The sequence below is a fragment of the Myotis nattereri genome (genome assembly GCF_964212035.1).
Source record: "Myotis nattereri genome assembly, chromosome: 6".
NCBI lineage: Eukaryota > Metazoa > Chordata > Mammalia > Chiroptera > Vespertilionidae > Myotis > Myotis nattereri.
Window position 1 is genome coordinate 15731345 of NC_138081.1, and position 14518 is coordinate 15745862.

Consider the following 14518-nt stretch of genomic DNA (forward strand, 5'->3'; position numbering starts at 1 on the left):
GCCTATGAACTGTTCCTGTACTCAATCTTCTGGGTTAGCTAGGGACTTTGAAAGGATATGAAGCATGGGTCTGAGTCGGTAGTCAGGAATATTGTTCAAATTGACGAAGGCTGAGCTGAGGAGCTGGGTAGCCAGGTGCTCCACGCTGTAAAAGTCCTGCTGCATGGAAGGGCCTGCCTTCCCCAGGATATGGAAACTGTAAGGAAAATGATAGGCAATGACACATTCAACATCTACTCCTGCCAGCCCGACTGCCCTGGGAAATCTCTGTGCCATGGATTTTTGGTAGAGAGACTTCTAGTCTACAAACAATAAGACTTCTCAGCTAGAAGAGCAATTATATTTACTCCTTAAGAGAACTTTAACATACTTAGTATACTTCAAAGATGTGGACTTAATCTTTTATTAAAAGTGAAAATAACACCCGTTGCCTCCCACTCTTAAGGAAACTTCTTGATAGCAGGTTCAGCATCTTTTGAAAGCCAGTTGTTGGTATCCGTTGGTACCCAATATCAAGTAGCCTTCATTATTTCCTAAGTAATACAGATTTACAATGGAGAGCCTCTTGTTAGCTTGGCTGATTAGAGCTCTGGGTCAGTGAGGCTGAGGCTGTGGCAGTGTACAGAGCGCCACTTACCTCCCCGCCCCACAACTCGGACCTGAAAGCAAAATCTGGCCAGCTACCTCCCAGTATCCCATAAAAGGCAGGCTTTGCATCGTGAGGGCTGAGAAAATGCATCCTTTCCACTGTATCTTCTGCTTTGGTCTCATCATTTTATGTATCAGAAAGAGACATGTTGGACATGCTAGTAAACTATCAAGTCACAGCTAGGGCTGAGGCACATGAGACAATTATAAAAGAGCAAATGTAAGAAAACTGTTCATTTTGACTTGACACTAGAATTAGTTTCTTGTCAAAATTTTGCCTCATCTTACCTGGCTCTAATTCTAGATCAAAAGTCCAACCATGGCCATTCCTACACAACACATGTCTAGGAAGAGAATGTGGAGGCTGCATTGGTTCATTACCAGTTCTCATAGAGGGTGGAGAAGAAGCGCTGCATTCTTTCCAAGACCGTTTTGAAAACAGGAGAGTCGTTCAGTTCCAAGAGAGGCTGCGGTAATCCTACAGAGAAACACAGGTCAGGCGCACGCTGCCCCACTGCCGAGTCTCAACTTACCCACACAGCGTGATCACAGGCAGATGTGGTTTGGGGGTGGGGATGGGGGTGGAGAGCGTTATAAATGCCAAGCAGCGGCCAAGTCTTCTACCAGCTGGAGGTGCCAAGAGCTCTACTGTCTTGGTAGGAAAAGGTGAAAGCTATTTACGGACCCAGGACTTGAGACTAGACCTGGATACTCCAACTTTTGCTTGGGTTTCTCCAGATGGGACTTGTACCAAAACACACAATGACAACTCAAAATGGTCTCTCCGTAAGGAAGGGGGGCCTCCCTTTTTAAGTGTGGAACCTCTTTCTCAAGCTAAATTTTATGCAAAGCCCAAGATAACAACAGATCAACATGAAAACCACTTACCTAGGTATAATAATTGCCTTATATACTTCTAATCAGAGGTTATTTTATATGTCAAGTCTTGCTCATGGTTGGAAGCTGCCAGAAGGAACTGTCCATTCTAGTATGTTTTGGTTGGCCATATATTCCTATAGCAGGAGTTCCTGGTTTAATGTGAATAACTGAATGCAAGGGTGTGTGTGTGTGTGTGTGAAGCAACACCTACTTTTTATAATGGCAAAATATTTCTTGGCAGTTTTATTTTTACTGGTTTCTGCAACATGGACCTTATGTGTAGTGGTGCCAAAGGAAATGGCCCAGGACCACGTAGGCCAAGACAGACATAAGTTCTGGAAAGGCCAACTAACACCCTTCCTCTCGTTAACATGCTTACTGGATTGCTTATCCACAGCTAGGCCCAAGGTTATGGCTGGGAACGAAGGGATACTGTGGAGGTAGTGACAAAGCTCAGAGCCAGCATGAAGCTTCAGAGACAGGCACAAGGTTTAGACAACTATGCATGTCTCCAGCTCTAAGTTCTAACCATCAGGGCCTTGCTCTCTCTTGTTCCAGCCATATGAGTCAGACCTCTCTATTTCCTGGACATACCAAGCTCGTTCCTGCATGCCTTAGCATCTTGTATCTGTTTGCCCAGAATGCTCAGCTTCTCCTCTTGTTACCTCTTACTCATCCTTCAAGCCTCCACTGGGGGGCAATCTTCTGACTCCTCCCCAAGACAGTCTCTCAATCATTTCCTTCACAGCACATGTCACAATTATGACTGCACAGTTATTTGCTAGTGGGAAAAATGAGTTAAAGCAACATTCTAATCCAGGAAACAGGGCTTAGAAAGTATTCCTTAAAATTTTTTGATAACATATTACTGATAAAAGCTATCTAAGCTTAATTGTTTTAATAATTTTTTCCTATACATAAAAGGCATAAAATTATGCTAATATACTTCAGGTCAAAAAACTATGGTTTATTTACAATCTAAAGGCTCTAACACACATCACTACCTGGAGGGTTAATGTGGGGTGGGGGTGCTGGGGGGAGACACTGCCGCTGAAGACTTTCTCTGTATGCTTAGACAATGACGTAAATGCCTGTGGGAACTGCATACATGCATTTCTGAACAAACGGTGGTCAAGGTAGTGCCATGACCAGAAGGAGACACACGGCACACCGAGGCTGCTTGAGGAGCCCATTAGAGATAAGGTGAACTTCAAGGAAAAAAAAAAAGGCTAGATGTCTTACCTAAAATAGCAGATTTTTCCACTTCAAGCATATCCAGAGCCTTTGTGAAAGGCTCTACCATTTTGGCTAGCATTTCTGGTGCATATAAAGTATTGTGAGTTCTAAAAGAAAAAAAGGATGCTATATGAACTTTTCCTAGTCTGTTGCAGAAGGCAAGAGTGGGTTTCACCTTGTAATTCAGTGGCACTACACTTCCACATAGACAAATCTCCCTGTCACCACTACTCCTGGCAGTGGGGAGAAAACACAGTATGTACATGTAAATGCTTCCCTGGAAAAGAGAATAGACTTGAAGCTATTAAGTACAGCTGTATAGTACACAACCTCAAAGCAATCGAGATGAAAACCAAATTCTGAGATAGCTAGACAAGATCACAGTCTGAGGCTAGGAAGCAAATTCCTTTAAAACTTGAGGCTGTGCCTTGGCACTCCGTCTTCTGACTGCCAGTGATACAGGATGCAATGTCAGAGGCATTGTGGATGCACAGGGAGGAACACAGAGCGAATGGTAACATGCTCCCATTTTTCAAATGTTGTCTCCATTCCAAGAACATGGACCCTACAATGCTCTGACAGTTGTTTCAGCCCCCTGGAGGAACATCCAGTTCCCAAAATGTGTGCCTGTTCCCCACGAAAATGACTTACCTGAGCAGTTACTGGCTTTGTATGACTAAGCAGGAATGACTGTGGGCTTGATCTACCTGTCATCTACAGTAGCCCTCTAGCTGCCATCTATGGTATAGCCCTGTGGTCGGCAAACTGTGGCTCTCGAGCCACATGCGGCTCTTTGGCCCCTTGAGTGTGGCTCTTCCACAAAATACCAAGTGCGGGTGCGCACATACTGTACGATTGAAACTTTGTGGCCCGTGCGCAGAAGTCAGTATTTTGTGGAAGAGCCACACTCAAGGGGCCAAAGAGCTGCATATGGCTTGCGAGCCGTGGTTTGCCGAGCCGCAGTTTGCTGACCACTGGTAGGCTCCTCTAACCTGCCACCTATGGTATAGCCCCTCTACCTGCCATCTATGGTCTATAGACCCTCTACTGCTATCTATAGTAGTCCCTCTTGCCCACAGCAATGGTACTACTGAACAATCTACAGCCAAAGAGCATAACTACCTATTTTTCTTTTAAAAGTTAATTATAAAACATCTCAAACATACAGAGAGCTACAAAATATAACAGATAGTAGCAAGGTTACATATTTAAGATGCACATTCAGACCACGCTTATTAAAAAAACACAATCCTCAACATTCTTCTTTTTTTTTTTTTTTAATTTCAGAAAGAGATGGAAACATCAATGGTGAGAGGGAATCATGGGTTGGTTACTTCCTGCACGCCCCCTACTGGGGATGGAGCCCGCAACCCGGGCATGTGCTCTGGCCAGGAATCAAACCCGTGACCTCCTTGTTCATAGGCCGACGCCCAACCACTGAGCCACACCAGCTGGGCTCAACATTCTTTTTAAGATCTAACCATGTACACTTGATAATACATTCACTTACGGTAAACTGCATTTTAGAATGTCACGTAATAAGTTACTTCCAGGTTATTTCCCTGTCTTCCTACTAAAAGCTAATTAATTGTCTCCACTCTTTTGCTTATACAAACAGCCCAGCAATGAACTTTTCTGAAGAGGTCTCCCTGTGTACACATGTGATGGTTTCTCTTGAAAGGGCGAGGGCTACGCCCTCTATCTTACCCCGGATCCTCCATTTTTGGGCAGCCGCCATTAGCCATGTGCTCAGCAAGGAGCTTCCTCCCGGAAGCCCAAGCCTCTGCTAGCCACACCTAGGATTTCTTTAAACTAACCAATCAATGATAATCAAGGGAAGTGCGCACCATAGACACAACCACATCCTGTGTAACAAGACACCGACTTGCGCCTGGCCAATCGGCAGGGCCCACAGTCCTCTCTCCTCCCCTTACTCCAACCCCCCTATAAAACCCCTCTTCCCACAGAGCTAGCTCTCTCTCTGCTGCTTGCCGCTGCATTGGTGAGTGTGGTCGGGGAGCCGAGCTAGCTCGAATAAAGACTCTTTGCTTTTGCATCGGACTCAGCTGGTTCCCTAGTGGTCTTTTGGGGATCCTGAAATCTGGGCATAACATTCTGTGGTGGGTTTAAACAGGTAGAATTACTGGAAACTGGTCCTTTGCAACTCCTGGTTTGCAAATACCTTCTCCCAGTCGGTGACCTGACTTGCTTACACTAACATTTGCAATAGGCTTTACTTTTCTTGTGGTAAAATCATATAACATAAAATTTACCATTTTTAAGTGTCCAGTTTAAGTGGTATAAATACACTCACACTGTTGTGCAATCATCACCACCATCCATCCCCATAAGTATTTTCATCTTCTAAAACAAACTCTATACATATTAAGCAAAAACTCCCCATTCCTCCTTTCCCTGAGCCCCTGGCAACCATCATTACACTTGATCTCTTCTACAAACTTCCAAAGATAAACACCCCAGTATGGTCAGACAACCCCAAAAGTCTTCATTATGATCTTTTGCCTGCATATCTCTGTCAACTATGTATGTTAAATGTTAAGTACCCTGCACCATCAATGTAAAAGAAGCATGTATCTCTCCACTTTACTTTGTATCCAACCCTAGAGATTTCTCTTGCTTTACTTTCTCTGCTCTTAACCTGCCACCAATGGATTTCATGTAATCTTCCTTATGTCTTCTCCTTTGATTCTAATGCAGTGGTTCTCAACCTTCCTAATGCCGCGACCCTTTAATACAGTTCCTCATGTTGTGGTGACACCCAATTTCATTGTTACAAATTGAACATAATTAAAGCATAGTGATTAATCACAAAAACAATATGTAATTATATATGTGTTTTCCGATGGTCTTAGGCGACCCCTGTGAAAGGGTCATTCAACCCCAAAGGAGTCGCAACCCACAGGTTGAGAACTGCTGTTCCAATGTCTAAAATAAACTGCAAAATTGCTACTCCTTGGAGCATCATATCTCAATCCTTTGAGATTTTGCTTCCCTGACTGGCCCCAAAACCTTGGCTCAAATAAACTCTTTAAACCTTTCTTTAGGTTTGAAATTTCTTTCAACAATTATTTCTTTTTTTATGACGAGCTTATTTCACTTAGCATAATGTCCTTAAGGTTTGTCCATGTTGTAGCATATTTATTTAATCTTCACCCGAGTATATTTTTTCCATTGATTTTTTTAGAAGGAGGGGGGGAGGAGAGAAAAACATTGACATGCGACACATCGATTGGCTGCCTCCTGCTCGCGCCCCGACCGGGCTGGAGATGTGGAGATGGAACCTGCAACCGAGATACATGCCCTTCGGTCTGCGGGCTGACTCTCTAATCACTGAGAAAAATCACCCAGGGCACCATTTACTTTTAAAAGCTGCAATGAGCCATCTTTTTAGTTCCTGAATTGAGTCTTATTTGGAAGATGTCTGATACGATAAAATGATCTCTGATAATATCAGTTTCCTGAAGAAATTAAGTTTGACAGAAAGCTGATGGACTGTTTCTTATTCTTTGATTAAAGTGTGGTGTGATCCCAAGAGAAAATTTAGAAAACAGAAGGGTTAGTGCATCACATGTCAAATGTCCCTGGAGCTACAACAGAATCTTGTATTCCTTGTATTCTCCTCCTCCTCAAGAGGTGGTACCAACACAGTGGCCGCACCTCTAATGCACAAGAAGAGGAGGACTCAGAGTACATACTGCTCTGATACCTCTGACTCCAGGTCAGTTGTTCAGGGGCATCTACAACACCTAGTAATATTCAAGCTCCTGAACTATCACCTTTCCTGACACACTGGCAAGTTAGAGCTCTCTGGTTCCACATTAAGAGGGACTAGTTACTGCTTGGCAAAGAAAAAGACAATTAGGTAATAAAAGTTTTAACTTATGGATAATCTGTACTTATCTGAAATACAGGGAAGGGCAAAAGTAGGTTTACAGTCGTAATACAAATAAGTAATACACTAATCCTGTCTAATAATAGACAAACATGGTAATTAACCATACCTCCGACATGCTTCCCATTGGCTAATCAGGGCAATATGCAAGTTAACTGCCAACCAAGATGGCGGCCGGCAGCCAGGCAGCTGAAGCGAACAGGAGGCTTGCTTGCTCCAGTGATGGAGGAAGCCAAGGTTCCCCGCCTGCCGCTTCCGGCCTCTGAGCTGCACTGTAAGAAACAATGTTGCAATTATAGAAGCTAAACAAACCCCCAAAACCTGCTTTCAGCCAGCCAGGCCTCAAAGCTGGAGCTGCAACAGTGTTTCAATTATAGAAGCCAAACAAACCCAGATACCTGCTTTCAGCAGCTGAGGTCTCAGAGCTGGAGCCGAGCCTCAGAGCTAAAGCCAGCTCTCAGTTGCAGTGACAGCCATAGAAGGTAAATAAATCCCAGAATAAAAAAAAAAGAAAAAAAGGAGAGGTTGGGAGCTTCAGTCACCTGCCAGCCTGAAAACGGCCCTCAGCCCCTCATCCAGACTGGCCAGGCACCCCAGTGGGGACCCCCACCCTGAAGGGGTATGACAAGCTGCAAACAGCCATCATCCCCTCATCCAGGCTGGCCAGGCACCCCAGTGGGGACCCCCACCCTGATCCAGGACACCCTTCAGGGCAAACCAGCCGGCCCCCACCCATGCACCAGGCCTCTATCCTATATAGTAAAAGGTAATATGCAAACTGACCCTAACAGCAGAAGGACTGGGAATGACTGGTCACTATGACACACACTGACCACCAGGGGGCAGACGCTCAATACAGGAGCTGCCCTCTGGTGGTCAGTGCGTTCTCACATGGGAGGAGTTCTGCTCAGCCACAAGCCAGGCTGATGGCTGCCAGTACAGCAGTGGTGGTGGGAGCCTCTCCTGCCTCCTCAGCAGCGCTAAGGATGTCCGACTGCAGTTTAGGTCTGCTCCCCGCTGGCAAATGGACATCCCCCGAGGGCTCCCGGGCTGCCAGAGGGATGTCTGATTGCCATCTTAGGCCCAATCCCCTGGGGAGCGGGCCTAAGCCAGCAGGCGGTCATCCCCTGAGGGGTCCCAGACTGCGAGAGGGCACAGGCTGGGCTGAGGGACCACCCCCTCTCCCCCAGTGCACAAATTTTTGTGCACCGGGCCTCTAGTTAATAAATAATAATACAAGAATAGCCCTAACTGGTTTGGTTCAGTGGCTAGAGCATCAGCCTGTGGGCTAAAGGGTCCTGGGTTCGATTCTGGTCAAGGGCACATGCCCGGGTTGTGGGCTCAAGCCCCAGTGAGGGGTGTGCAGGAGGCAGCCAATCAATGATTCTCATCATTGATGTTTCTATCTCTCCCTTTTCCTTCTCTGAAATCAATAAAAATATATTAAAAAAAGACAAGACAAGAATAAACTGTTCCAAGTTCTCAAAACTGTAAACCTACTTTTGCCAACCCCTGTATTTTTAGTATCACCAGCTATGAGTATAATCTCTATGCTAAATAAGACTTCACACACTTAAAGATTTCAGCAGAACATACAGAAGATAAACAGAAACAATGTAACAAACTTCAAGCTAGCAGAAAAGCTGCTATTATAAACAGATAATGACGACAAGGTACCTTTTGAGAACTGGCGAGTTCTGCTCCCCATATCTGTCCTCTATCCAACCCACTAGAAACAACATCATCCAACACAAATACAATGTAAACCACTACAAATTTTCTAACCAGCCAAACTTAAAAAGTGAAAAGAAATAGGTTAAATTAATATTTTATTTAAACCAATGCATAAAAAAATTTCAACATGTTAACATTAAAAATTATTAACAAGCTATTTTATACTTTTTTTTGTAATAAGTTTTCAAAATGTGGCGTGTATTTTATACTTACAGCTTATCTCAATTCAAACTAGCCACAGTTCAAGTGCTCAACAGCTAATTACAACAGTTAGTGGCTAACACAGTGGATAGCATAGCTCTAACACCTTTTTTTTGTTTGGTTTCTTTTTGTTAATCCTCACCTGAGGATATTTTTTTAAATATACTTTATTGATTTTTTACAGAGAGGAAGGGAGAGGGATAGAGAGTTAGAAACACCGATGAGTGAGAAACATCAATCAGCCGCCTCCTGCACACTCCCTACTGGGGATGTGCCCGCAGCCGAGGTACATGCCCTTGACCAGAATTGAACCTGGGACCCTTCAGTCCACAGGCCGACGCTCTATCCACTGAGCCAAACCGGTTAGGGCTGAGGGTATTTTTTTCCATTGATTTTTAAAGAGAGTGATAGGGAGGGGGATGCAGAGAGAGAAAAACATCAATGTGAGAGAGACACATCAATTGTTTGCTTCCGCACACACCCCAACCAGGGCCCAGGGTTGAGCCTGCAACTGAGGTACGTGCTCTTGACCAGAATTGAACCCACGGCGCTTTTTTGCTTATCAGGCTATTTGACAAGGAGTTGAAACTCCCAGCTCCAACTGGTGGAAATGCAAATTGTAAATTAATTAATATACCACTTGAGAAAACTATCTGGTTCTATTGATGTAAACAGAAAATATGAATACCTTATAAAACAGGAATTCTACTCTTACATGTAGAGTTCTACATCTAACTCAACAGAAATTACGTGTATACCAACAGATATTTACAAGAATGTTAACAGCAGCATTGTTTGTAATAAGAAAACACTAGAAACTACCCCAAAGTCCACCAATGCTACATGGATAAGATTCAACACATTCACACAATGGAATACCACACAAGAAATGAGAATGAACAAACCACAACTATGTGCAACACCACGATGACTCTCACAAACGTAATATTGAGCAAGACAAGCCCGACAAGAAGTGCATGCTTCTGACTCCATTTATTAAAGCTAAAACAACCAGGCAAAACGTTAAACGTCAGAATGAGGGGTACCCTTGAGAGGCAGGTAATGATTTGAAAAGCTGTTGGATAAGGTTGTTTCTTGATCTGGGTGTTGACTGTATGTATGTATCTTGTGAAAATCCACCTACGTGCACTCTTAATTTGTGCCCTTTAATTATATATATATACTTTGTCCTTATGTTATACTTCAAGATAAAATTTACTATAAAAACAAGACAAAACTCCAATAGCTCCAGCTGCACACTATTCAAGGAACCTAAATGCTCCTTAATTACAGTCAACATTTTCAAAATACCTTTTGACTGACTTCCCAGAAACACTGAACTCTTAAAAAACATCAAGATGACAAGCATGCTGTTCTTGTGGCCTCGTCCAACCAGGAATGAACCGTTTCCAGGTGAGGTTCTCACCACATGGACTCTGGCCACAGCCCTAAAAAGGCTGCTGGGTCTTTGAGTCTGTTGCATCTGACTTCATCACTTTCACATTTCTCTAAGCTGAAGAACCTTTTGGTTTTAAAAACATCAGTATGGAAGCAAACCTTTCCTTGGCTATTTTTCCCTCTCAATATGCAAGCCATACTTCTTTATGATTGAAATCTCTTTTCTCCTTTTGAAATCAAAACAAAACATTGCCTATTTCCACAGACACATCCACAGTGACAACTCTTTCAGACACTCCTCTTTAAACCGTTGTCAACAAACTCTTTAAACCTTTGATTCTTAAGCTTATGGTCTAAGCCAGCCGTGGGCAAACTACAGCCCGGGAATGAATAAAACTAAAAAAAAAAAAAAGACCGTACCCTTTTATGTAATAATGTTTACTTTGAATCTATATTAGTCCACACAAACACTCCATCCATGCTTTTGTTCCGGCCCTCCAGTCCAGTTTAAGAACCCATTGTGGCCCTCGAGTCAAAAAGTTTGCCCACCCCTGGTAAGCTGTCTGTTGCCAGCAGTGTGTCCCTGAGACAAGAGTAATTTGTTTTGCTCAGTTGAGACTCCACTCTTACACCCTGTATCAGAGGCCAAAAAGCATTGTAACAAAGCCCTAACCTGTAACTCAGGAGTGCTGAGATGCAAGCATCGAATTTTGCTTTGACTAATTAAAACTGAATTCTATCCAAAGCCTATCTTGCTCTATGGAGAGCATCTCTGAATCATCAAACATACATCAAGTAACTAACAAGCCTAGACTTGACCTACTTCCATTTGAGTAGATTAGCTCATGTAATTATAACAGTGATTCTGAACCTTTATTAAAAAATCAGGTTTTTATTGATATTTTAGAGAAGAAAGGAAGGGGGGGAGGGGGGGAGACAGAGAGAGAAAACAAAAAACAAAAAAACACTGACCGCCTCCTGCACAGCTAGTTCCCAGGCATACGCCCTGACCGGGAATCGAACCAGCAACCTTCTGGTGCATGGGACGACACTCAACCAACTGAGCCACACCGGCCAGGGCGACTCTGAACCTTTAATGTGTACAAGAACCACTTTGGAATCTTGTTATAATACAGAGTCTGATTCAATATGTCTGGGGTGGGACCCCATCCTGCATTTCAAACAAGCTGATGCTGCTGGTTTAAGGATCTAGCTTTAAAAAATAAACACCTAGGAAAGGGAGGTGGAACATGTATCATGCCTTCCTTTGGCATGATCAGCCACCGGATGTTTGGTCCATTTGCTATCAAGAGTCACTGCTGATAAATTCAGATTAGCTCATTTGAATACCACCCAGAGAAGCATCACTACAGAAAGCAACTGTCCTGCTTCCAATGAACAATTTCTTTAGTGGCAAAAATTTAGAACAAATAAAACTTAGCAAGTTTAAAAGTATGGATGAGGCATAAAAAAGTAGAAGAACACAGAGGAGGTTGAAATTGAGAAAAGCCATTTTGGGATTAGCATCATGTGTTCACTTGGAATGTGAGACAATGCAAGTGAGCTAATGTTATTATTATTTCTTTTATCCTCACCCGAGGATATGTTTTTATTGATGTGAGAGGGAGGGAGGGAGGGAGGGAAGGAGGGAGGGAGAGAGAGAGAGAGAGAGAAAAAGGGAAGGGGAAGGGAGGGAAGGAGAGGGAGAGAAACATGGATCAGTAGCCTCCTGTATGTACCCCAATTGGGGACTAAATCTGCAACCTAGATATGTGCCCTGACTGGGAATGGAACCTGCAACCTTTTGATGTACAGGACGATGCTCTGAGCCACCTGGCCAGGGCAAAACTAATGTTATTTTTTTTAAAAAAGGCCATGCTGGCTGGGTAGCTCAGTTGGTTAGAGCCATCATCCCAATATACCAAGGTTGCAAGTTCAATCCCCGGTCAGGGCACATGACAACCATCAACGAATGAATGCATAAATGGGTGGAACCACAAATCCTGTTTCTCTCTCTCTCATAAACACACACATACTACAAAAAAGACCCCGCCCCACTAAAAAGAAGTGAGTCCTCATGCCTCATTTACGACCACCATGATCTGAAGAAATAAGACAGGTTTAACTTTTTAAGATTCTTAAGGTAAAAAAATAACAACAAACAGAAAACATAAAAACATTATTCCAACTCACCTTACAAGGGCAAGCAAATTGTCAAGAAGTTTCAGAATCTGTTCTGTGCAGGGGTTACGAAAGATTGGATTCCCAGTGGGCGAATAACCCACTACAAATCCCCCAGCTTTGGCCTCTTCAAGGTCAGTGGGCCAGCAAGTTCGTTTCACAACACCCAGAATGCTATACACACAAAAGCTCATCTACAGAAAACAAAAATGAAAGGTAAACATAAAAGGGAAGAAAAGACAAAAGTGCTATTAGATATTTGCAAGGTTATGGCAAAGGTGATACAGAGACCAGAGAGAAGGAAAAGACCCCTGCCACCATCCCTGTCTCTCTTTTTTAATTCTTACCCGAGAATATTTTTCCCATTGATTTCCAGAGAGAGTGGAAGAGAGGGAGGAGGAAGAAGAGAGAAAGAAACATCGACATGAGAAAGACAAATTGATTGGTTGCCTGCACAAGCCTCTACTGGGGCTGGAGAACCTGCAACCTCGGTACATGCTCTTGACTGGGAAATTGAACCCATGACGCTTCGGTTCACAGGGCTGACGCTCTAACCACTGCGCTAACAGGCCAGGGCCCTTCTGTTCAGGTCAAGACCTTCCACTGCCATCGTCAAGTGCAGTGGCAGGCTCTAGAAACTCCCTTCCAAGGCTGAGATCCTCTCGCAGGACCCCAATGAGAAGGTGGCTTGGACATGCTTCAAAAGAAAGTGTTTCGACAGGCAACATGTCATCTTGTTGTTGAACTGACCCAGCACCCTTCAGCTTAAGCCTTGACAGCTTTTGCCCTAATCCCCACGCACAGTACTCTCAACCAATTTTCCAGGTTAATTAATACAACTTTTGACCTAATGGAGCCAAGAACAATGCTTATTTGAGTAGCAAAGAACTGAAAAATCTCAGGTTTGCAAGTTAGTCCATTTAGGACTTTATATGCCAGAGAGCAATGGCAGGAAGGACTCACCCTGCTGACCTACTTCTTCATTATACCTTCAGTCTTCAGAGCTATTTAGAGATCCTTAAAGCCAAAATAATGACTTAACAGAAAAGACCATCTTGTGCTCGCTTCAGCAGCACATATACTAAAATTGGAACAATACAGAGATTAGCATGGCTCCTAAAAAAAAAAAAATAAAAAGAAAAGACCATCTTGCCCTGGCTGGTGTAGCTCGGTTGATTGGAGCGTCATCCATGCACAGAAGGGTCATGGTTCGATTCCTGGTCAGGCACATACCCAGGTTGTGGGTTCAGTCCCAGTGAGGGCACGTGTGGGAGACAGATCAATGTTTCTCTCTTACAAAGATGTTTCTGTTTCTCTCTCTCTCCCTTTCTCTCTAAAATCAATAATAATAATAATAAAATTTTAAAAAAGTATTGCCAGTAAATAATATGTGACTAAAAATAGGAAGGAAGGAAGGAAGGACCATCTGTTCTGCTGTGAAAACTAACTCAGGAATTCAGACCAGCCCTGGCTGGTTTGGCTCAGTGGATAGAGTGCTGAAGGGTCTGAATCTGGTCAAGGTCCTGTACCTCAGTTTTAGGCTCAATCCTGGTCCTGGTCAAGGCATGTGCAGGAGGCAACCAATCAATGTGTCTCTCTCACAATTATGTTTCTATCTCTCTCTCTTCCTCTCTGAAATCAATAAAAATGTTGTTGTTTTTTTTAAAAGAAAATAAAAATATCCTTGGGTGAGGATTAACAACAAAAAAATCAATAAAAACATATTTAAAAACAAGAAAGAATTCAAGACAAAAGAAAACAGCTTAGGAAAGTGAATAGTCCCAGATTTCTAACCCATATAGGAAAAACATAAATGACAACACCCCTACTCCTACCCATGGTCAATTCAACTTCCCATTCCCAGAGGAGGTTTACTCACTCGTGCACGGTTTAAGCCACAGGAATCCTCCAGGCCAGGGTCACAGCTTTTCCGATCTGCACCCACATAGGCAATAAATGCATCAACATCTGACAGCACTCTGAAGGATGGGGGGAAGACGAGCTGTACCATGACTTTAAGCAAGGACAGTTTCTTCCACAGAGCTAATAAGCTATGAACAGTTGTTATAATGGGAGGAGTTTAATCACATTGTCAGCTTTCACTTGAAGGTTTAAACTTCTCTTCGCACTTCTAAATGTTATTAGCAACACGTTTAAGAATGCAGGTTTGCCCTAACTGGTTTGGCTCAGTGGACAGAGCATTGGCCTGCAGACTGAAAGGTCCCAGGTTCGATTCCGGTCAAGGGCATGTACCTTGGTTGCGGGCACATCCCCAGTAGGGGGTGTGCAGGAGGCAGCTAGTCAATGTTTCTCTATCATCAATGTTTC

The 14518-nt window shown here is 43.4% G+C and overlaps 1 protein-coding gene across 1 annotated transcript in view; it reads right to left on the minus strand.

The window, feature by feature from the left end:
* Positions 1-14518, minus strand: part of XPO5 (exportin 5) — a gene marked incomplete at its 5' end in the record, with an annotated part of 51995 nt that overhangs the window by 8140 nt on the left and 29337 nt on the right. Inside the window, 6 exon segments of the mRNA XM_081093641.1 lie at positions 47-51; positions 54-196; positions 1030-1126; positions 2770-2870; positions 12203-12384; positions 14070-14169. Coding sequence (XP_080949767.1) covers positions 47-51; positions 54-196; positions 1030-1126; positions 2770-2870; positions 12203-12384; positions 14070-14169 — 628 coding nt within the window.